Source organism: Ostrea edulis, chromosome 1, assembly GCF_947568905.1.
Source record: "Ostrea edulis chromosome 1, xbOstEdul1.1, whole genome shotgun sequence".
Taxonomy (NCBI): domain Eukaryota; kingdom Metazoa; phylum Mollusca; class Bivalvia; order Ostreida; family Ostreidae; genus Ostrea; species Ostrea edulis.
Genome location: NC_079164.1, coordinates 42145519 through 42153982, shown reverse-complemented (window position 1 = coordinate 42153982; position 8464 = coordinate 42145519). Strand labels below are relative to the sequence as shown.

Below are 8464 nucleotides of genomic sequence, written 5' to 3'. Positions count from 1 at the left end.
AGTTTTTAAGATTAACTTGTTGAATCTGCATACTACCCATAGTCCTCTGCGTCTCCGCAAACGACCTCTGGCGGAAGTTTGGTTGAATCTGCTCATTCTCTACCCAGAGTTCCGTGCGCTCCTCGCACTACACTTCTGTCAACGGCTTTTTTTTTTTTTTTTTTTTTTACAGAAATCTTGTAAAAGTTTCTTTGATCCAACATTTATGTTTTGGACTAAATATTTAGTCATATTATGATATGTTTTTGGTGCAATTAAATTGATGCTTACTGTAAATTGTTTAAAATCGCCGTTTTCTGATCATAAATTTGGAACTACTTCGTAATATGCGTATGAATTTAGGATATACACGTGGTGGAGATTTAAATGTAAACATGGAATCAAAAGTAAGAAAGGCTGTAAAAATACGATAAAACTTGTAAAATAAGAGACAAACAGCTAAACGGTAAATATGCACTTATTAAAGTGTCAATTGGCTATGAAAAGAGCCTGATGTATCACCTGTTGCCTGAACTTTTAAAGGGAAAGGAAACCGAGAATGATTGTTTATTTATCATGTGATTATATTGTCACGTGATTCCAAGCGTTGACAGAGGTGTATGTGAAGCTTGCGTAACGCGCCCTCTGGTGAGAGAATGGAATCTGCTAGGATAATGGATTGTTTTATTGATTATTTATTGTTAATGTTTAAGTGATACTTTAATATTTGTAAATATAAAATTATATTTATTAAATGTGTGTGTTAAAAATAAAGAATTCCTTCGCTAAATTCTGACGAAGTCTTGCTGCTTTTAGGCACAGGGGCTCGGTTGTCAGATATTGAAGTTTTGTATTATTTGTTCCCGAATAATAAATTGAAGTTTTGCATGATTTGTGTCCGAATAATAAATTATATAGATAAAATCCACCACCAAAATCCGCTTTTTTAGAGGTTTTAAAAAAGGTGTATCATGTGTACATAAAACCTCTAAAAAAGCGGATTTTGGTGGTGGATTTTATTTATATAATTTATTATTCGGACACAAATCATGCAAAACTTCAATTTATTATTCGGGAGCAAATAATACAAAACTTCAATATCTGACAACCGAGCCCCTGTGCTTTTAGGTGCTGAGGACGCTATACACCAAAGTTATCGGGTTAGACTTTTCGCATTGGACTTGAAATTGGTTCAGTAGTAATCGCTAAATGAATTAGTTGATAATTCATATGGGGAGACTGAACTTGTATTAATTCCATTGAGCTAAGACCCTGCAACTATAAGGAATACCCCGAATACGGGAGAATCATAAATATCATAACAAAAGAGAAAGATTCGTTGTGATATGCCTATCAGACAAACAGGCATTAATTGGCATGTAAGGCGATGATATCTTCAAATAATTGTTTATTTGAGTTTATGTTAATTTGGCGCTCCATAAACACGGACCCCTGGACACACAAGAGGTGGGATCAGGTGCCTAGGAGGAGTAAGTATCCCCTGTCGACTGGTCACATCCGCCCTATATCCTGATAAGGTAAACGGAATTATCCGTAGTCAAAATCAGTGTGCCAAGAACGGTCTAACAATCGGTATGAAACACGTCCGACAGCATTTGACCCAATGATAGGTTGTTTTGACGAACGAGATCGTAAAAACGACCATAGAATTTGCGAAATGCTGACTTTAATTGAAACTCTTGAAACCCCTGTACCATCATCTTGTTGTCAGTAGCTTGCTTCGATTTAAAAACTGACCATACGCAGAACAAGCTCTTGCGTATCGAATCAGTTGAAATATAAACACACTATGCAGGTGATAATAGAATATTGCTACATAAATATGGGAAGGTTTTGATCACGTGTCTGGCATGGAATATGCACAAAGACAAAGTTAACCAAACCTAGTACGATTTTTATTTGCCATAACCTGTAAATATCTTGATAAGGAGACAAGGACATGTATTTCGACTCCATCTTCGCTAAACATTTGCAGTGCCTGGTACTTTTAATCACTTAGGTACCCATATGCACAATTGAAAATGGTACAAATGGATAACCAATTAAAGCTCGAAAGCTTATTTCCAATGGGGTCCTTTGATACACGGATGGTCATTGTGGGAGAAATCCGGAGGAAACCCACGTGTCCGAGCTGGTGACCACCATACCCTCTCACCTACAACCACTGCCGATCACAGGGATCGAACTCGTGTCGCAGCGGCAAACGCTTCACTACACTACCCGGACACCAGCAGCATTAATTTGCAGTATAAGCGACTACCAAGTACTCAGAATGTACTGTAGCACCTTAAATATCTAGCCTTGGACAAACTTTTCCTGCAGATAAGATCCAGGCCTCAGGATCATGTAACAAATCCACATAAAGTCAAAAAAAGATGTTCACGACTTTACTGAAACTCTCTTAAATTTGCAGACACTAAAAAGTTGATCAAACAATATTGAATAACAATTTTATTTTGGAATATTTTCATTCGCTGAATCTTTTCTCTTATACTTCTTTCGAAATTGACACTGCTTTCATCATACATTGAATGTATGTTTGTTGCAAACTAGTTCGATCCGGTTTTCTAGGACAAACTGTCTGTAAAATCATTACCAAATATGGAGTTTCATCAAGGTCAAAGGGTACATTGGCTGTTCCATTTAACGCCAATGGGTCAACCATGATATTTTGGAACTTAATTGTAGTTTATATTTTTAAAAAATACATAACAATATATGTCTTTGTTGTTTCATTGGGTGATGAAGGTAGCAATCATTGCACAACCCGCTTATGCATTTTTTCGGCAATGCTAGCTACCTTCATCACCCAATGAAACAACAAAGAAAACATTTTATTGTTTAAATGATTGACTTCTCAATCATTTCATCACATGAGCTTAAGATGTTTCATGACCCTGGGGCCTGAACTTGGCATCAAAGAGCTTTTACGTAGGAGCTTCTCATTTCTTTCTCTCTTCAAGGAACATTGCTAACTCATCTCATTACAAGTTCATTTGATTACAGCTGGTTGGGATTGACTAAGGTTGCCATGCTTGCCCCAAACTCCCCGTCGAGGCCTCATTACGTCACCTACGAATAGACCTCTCCTATGTGACGCACCACAATATACAGATTTGTAAATTGTGAGTCCGCGATTATCACGCAGACAAATTACACTAAAGAAGTAGTTCGCAGTTAAAAGTTTGAAGATATTAATATTAAGAACATTAATATAAAAGTATGGATTTTATCTTAAACATAAAATGATCAAAAGATCATTAAAAAGTAGGGAGACTCTGTTCAAATTATTGTGTAAAGTAATGAACTTGATGTTTACGTTCTTGTTTTGAAAGTTGTTTACGTTTGACGTTATGTTTTTTCGTCATTCTACAGTGACGTCACAGTATACGCGGCCTAAGAAATCGCTATCCCATAATGCCTAAGTGGAAGAGTTTGGTTTGTGAGCAAACGAACTCTGGTGGAAGTTTGATGCTTGCCCCAGTCAACATGGTGTCAGATGAGGTGTTTTTGGATGGATCCGGTACAGATCACCTTCATTCTGCTTTCTCTGTAATAACCTGTCAATCACTATAATAACCTATTTTAACATTACTGTCAATGATTTATGATTATCTTGTATTGCTGCGTATAGACATAATGGTCCAGCAAAAGAATTCTGCAGTTTGGAAAAATCCAAACCGAAACAGGAAATACAACTTAGAGAAACATTTCATCTTCTGCATATAAATTTATTTTTATAAATAGACAACCACATTTGGAATACATATCTGTAAATTATAAAGTAAAATTAATTTAATGGCCAATATTATGGTATATGTAAAGATATAATAGTCAAAAATAAAATAAAATTGTAATTATACCCACTGTATCAAATGACAAAACTTTATCTCAGATTAAGACATCAACAATATATCTGACATTTTCAAATGGTAGACTAGCTGAAATGGAAAATTCAAATGAAAAAAATATAATATAAAAAAAACTTCAGGTATGTAAATTGACAACAAAACTGTTGCTAGCTCTTATTCAAAATATTCAGCATCCATCATGCATGTATTCATCACAAGCTGTTTATCACTGCACAATATTGATATTACTGACTTACTTTTATAGCATAATATTGAAGTAAATACATGTAAATATCTCATCTTGTAACTTCTGCGAATAATTTTACAGGCACATGTTAGTACCCACAGCATAGCACCACCACAGTACTGTATAATATAGGACTGTTATGATATCAATATCCTCAACAAATGCTATCGTATTGCACTTATGGAAGTTTGTGCAAAGAGCAAGTAAAATATCTTTCAAAAAGCACAGACTAAAGGTGTGGTTAAGCAAATAAAGATTTCTCTAGTTAACAAATGTAAATACTTAAGCATGAAATGATATTTTTGCAGACTAGTAAAAATGTATGCAAACAGAATATAGCAATATTCCAAATAGTTGATTGTCTTACAGATTCATCTGATGCTACATGTAGCTAGTGACTAGTCTACCAACTGAGTTGCATGGTCCAAGTTTCCTTAGTAACTGGTAATTGTTCTATCCCAGCATTCCACAGCTTTCTATGCTGTAGTCTTTAATCTCCTATTTCTGTTTCATTACAGCGAATGCCACAGCAGCCGCGATCCCAGCAACCATGACCCCCATCACGAACGGAGACGCCCTCTTCAGTTTGTGGAGGATGAACAGCCTCGGTGTGGACAGCACCAATGTTCGGACCTGCTGGACACTCTTTCTGGTTCCGAGATGCTGATAGTAGGCATACAGATGAGGTCGTATTTCTGAGGTGAAATACCGCGCCGCCAGCCCGAGGAATGCTATCCTGTCTAGCAGGGTAGCCAAGGCTATGTCTGCTGCAGTGAAGCGTGGCCCCACTAACCAGGAGTCTTTGATGCTCTGATCTAAAGCAAGCGTAAGAATAATCTCAGTGATCTAAAACGTGTAAGAATAATTTCAGTGATCTAAAACATGTGTAAGAATAATTTCAGTTTTCTAAAACATGTGTAACAAGAGGTCCATGGGCCACATCGTTCACCCAAGTCACCTTGGCTCATATTTAAATATTTTCCCAATATATTGCATGTAAAACTTTGATCCCTATTGTGGCCCCAACCTACTCCTGAAGGGCCATGATTTTTACAAAATTAAATCTGCACTGTCAGGAAGCTTTCATGTAAATGTAAACTTTTCTGGCCAGCGATTTTTCAGAAGAGGAATTTTAATGATTTTTCCTATATATTTGTATGTAAATTTTTTATCCCCTACTGTGGCCCCATCTTACCCCCAAGAACCATGATTTTTACAAACTTCAATCTGTACTATGTCAGGAAGCTTTTGTGCAAATGTAAACTTCTTTAGCCCAATGATTCTTAAGGAGAAATTTTATAAAGATTTTTTTTCTATTTAATAGTTATGTAAAACTTTGATCCCCTATTGTTGCCCCATCCTAACCCCAGGGGTCACGATTTTAACAAACTTGAATCTGCACTATGTCAGGAAGCTTTCATGTAATTCTCAGCTTTTCTGACTCAGTGGTTGTTGAGAAAATTTTTCAAGATGTTCCCTATATATTTCTATGTAAAACTTTGATCTCCTACTGTCACCAAATCTTACCCCAGGGGTCCATGATTGTAACAAACTTGAATCTGCACTATATCAGAGAAAGCTTTCATGTAAATTTCCACTTTCCTGGGCCAGTATTTTTTAATAGAAGATTTTTAAAGATTTTTCCTATATATTTTAATGTAAAATTTGATCCCCTATCGTGGCCCCATCCAATCCCTGGGGGCCATGATTTTAACAAACTTGAATCTGCACGATGTCAGGAAGCTTTCTTGTAAATCTCAGCTCTTCTGGCCAAGTGGTTCTTGAGAAGATCGATTCTTAAATGACCCCACCCCATTATAGCATTTTTGTGATTATCTCCCCTTTGAAGGGGGCATGGTCCTTCATTTGAACAAACTTGAAAGCCCTTCACCTAGAGATGCTTTTGGCCAAGTTTGGTTATAATTGGCCCAGTGGTTCTGTAGAAGAAGTCGAAAATGTAAAAAGTTTACAGATGGACAGACAGATGGACGAACGACAGGCGATCAGAAAAGCTCACTTGAGCTTTCAGCTCAGGTGAGCTAAAAATGATTTCAGTGATCTAAAACGTGTAAAAATAATTTCAGTGTTCTAAAACATGTGTAAGAAAAATTTCAGTATTGTAAAATATGTGTAAAAATAATTTCAATGATCTAAAACATGTCTAAAAATAATTTCAGTGTTCAAACATAGTAAATTACAGGTGCCGGTATGCTCAGATTACTAGATAGATACTCCAATATACAAGTACTTAAACTCTGCATATGTCAAGTAACTGATACAGTTTTTCATCTTTGTTTTAATTTTTCTTTCTTTGGTAACTTTTGCTAACAAGACTTGTAAATTCAAACCTAAGCAATATAATTCTCTGTGCTTTGTACAGGTGGTGACACCTCTTTGTCAACATACATAATGTGCATGTCGAATTTTACCTTCTTTTACTTTTTTCAGGACCTTTTCTACTTCGTCCAAGATTTTCTCCAAATCATTTAATACTTTAACAACCAGCTCCCTGTTCTGGAAATTTTGTGAGAAATTTGTGGCAAATTCAATTTTTGCATTGTAAGCATCTTGTAGATCTGGGTATTTCTCAGCTAGTCCTGCCAATGTTTTCTTTAGGTCTTCATATCTTTTCCCTTGGTCTGTAAGTTAAAAAGTATTCTACCTTTACTGTTTTAACATACATCAGCTGCTCTAGTCATGAAAGGACTACTTTTGACAATAAACTTTTCTAGTTCTGAAATATGCACTCTTAAGATTTCTGTATTTTGCATATGTATTGAAATAGCCAAAAATGAATAAATAATGAAATCTTTTCAAACTGATTCCAGACTTATGGAATATTATCATTTTGCTTTTGCATGTACCTTGAAGAAAATAAAAAAAGATCCATTGTTCAGATGTTGTAATTTTTCAATCTTTATTCCTATGAAAATTTTGACCCCATATTATAGTCCAAACCTAGCCTCAAAGGATCCCAGTATAAAGCAACTCGAATTTACACAACATCGGGATGTCTTAATACCCATACGACTAACAAGACCTTGCTGTTATGGAGAAGGTTAAAGTTACAAAGTCAAAGATCATGGTATGAAATAAAAGGTCATGTCATTAGAGAATAAAAGCTCTACCTTAAATCATTCAAGATATATTGAATACAGGGTTTGACATTAAGGCATGTCCGACCGACCAAGTCTACTATATGATAGGTCCGGTCGGGTAAAACATCGATTTACTAGTCCAACTGGTTGTGTTGAAAAAATAAAGAAATTTAAGAAACTTTACTTTAAACCCAATCTAATTAAAATTAGATGTTAGATCCACTCGCGTACTCGCATATAGTACGCGAGCGGATCTAACATCTAATTTTAATTAGATTGCTTTAAACCATAAGATATTTTATTCTCAACACACAAAAAAAATATATAAATAATTGTAAAGAGTTTGCGAGTAATTTTGAACTGAGCGATGACATAATCTCTATTTTTAGTTCAAATAAATAAGTTGTGGGCGGAAATATGTGTAAAATTATATTTTTGATAAATAGGTATAAATTTAATTCATTTTCATTTTAAAAAAACAAAACAGTTTATTTGAATTTAGATATATGAAAGTGTTTATCAAATTGATAAATTATGTCGTAAACAGCCATTTTTCGGTGTTGACATATGTGCAGGAATGTCTCTATATACAAATATGAACTTCTTGTTCTCAAGGAAAATGTTGGGAAGAAACAAAGCAGGGCTTATGATATAGAAACTAAAAAAAAAAAAAAATGATTGAAGTCATTTTATTCTAAATGGACTAAAGAATTTCCATGCCAGGTAGAATGTAAAGAAACAGAAAATGTGTTTGAAAATAAAAGCATCAAATATTGAATGACGAGACTAAAGATTTTTTTGAGACAATTAAATACATTTTAGTTCAAACTTAATGTTTGTCACTTAAATCAAGTATTTAAATATGGAGAAACTATTGTTTTTTTCTGGAAAGTTGTCAGGGCTAGTGGATGTAAGGTCAGGTCTAGTAAAAATCATTAGAATTAGCCCGACTGGTCTAGTGCTCAAAAAAGTAAATGTTAAACCCTGGAATAGATTACATTTATTTTCAAAAGTACATATTGTATGTTAAATTCCAAGGTCATGGTCACAAGGTTGACAATTTTGGTGTCAATAAAACAAAAAGGTCTTGTCATGCGGAATGCACGTATGAAATATGAAAGCCCTATCACTCACTTGACAGACAGGATAAAAACAGTATCCCCCCACCAACTTAAGTCATGCAGGTATAAAAAACCTTGATTCCACACAATTTGGGAACATTTGCATTTTAATATGATTTAGTGTGGCCCTGTTCTAATCAATTTCCT

At 35.0% G+C, this 8464-nt stretch overlaps 1 protein-coding gene across 1 annotated transcript in view; it reads right to left on the bottom strand.

Annotated features, from left to right (window-relative positions):
- Positions 1-3710: 3710 nt before the first annotated feature.
- LOC125655706 (ganglioside-induced differentiation-associated protein 1-like) overlaps positions 3711-8464 on the bottom strand; it is a 12277-nt gene continuing 7523 nt past the window's right edge. The window contains exons 4-5 of the mRNA XM_048886145.2: positions 6528-6737; positions 3711-4913 (exon numbers count right to left, since the gene is read on the bottom strand). Of these exons, the coding sequence (XP_048742102.1) occupies positions 4597-4913; positions 6528-6737 (527 nt within the window). The 3' untranslated portion in view covers positions 3711-4596. The remainder of the gene's footprint in view (positions 4914-6527; positions 6738-8464) is intronic.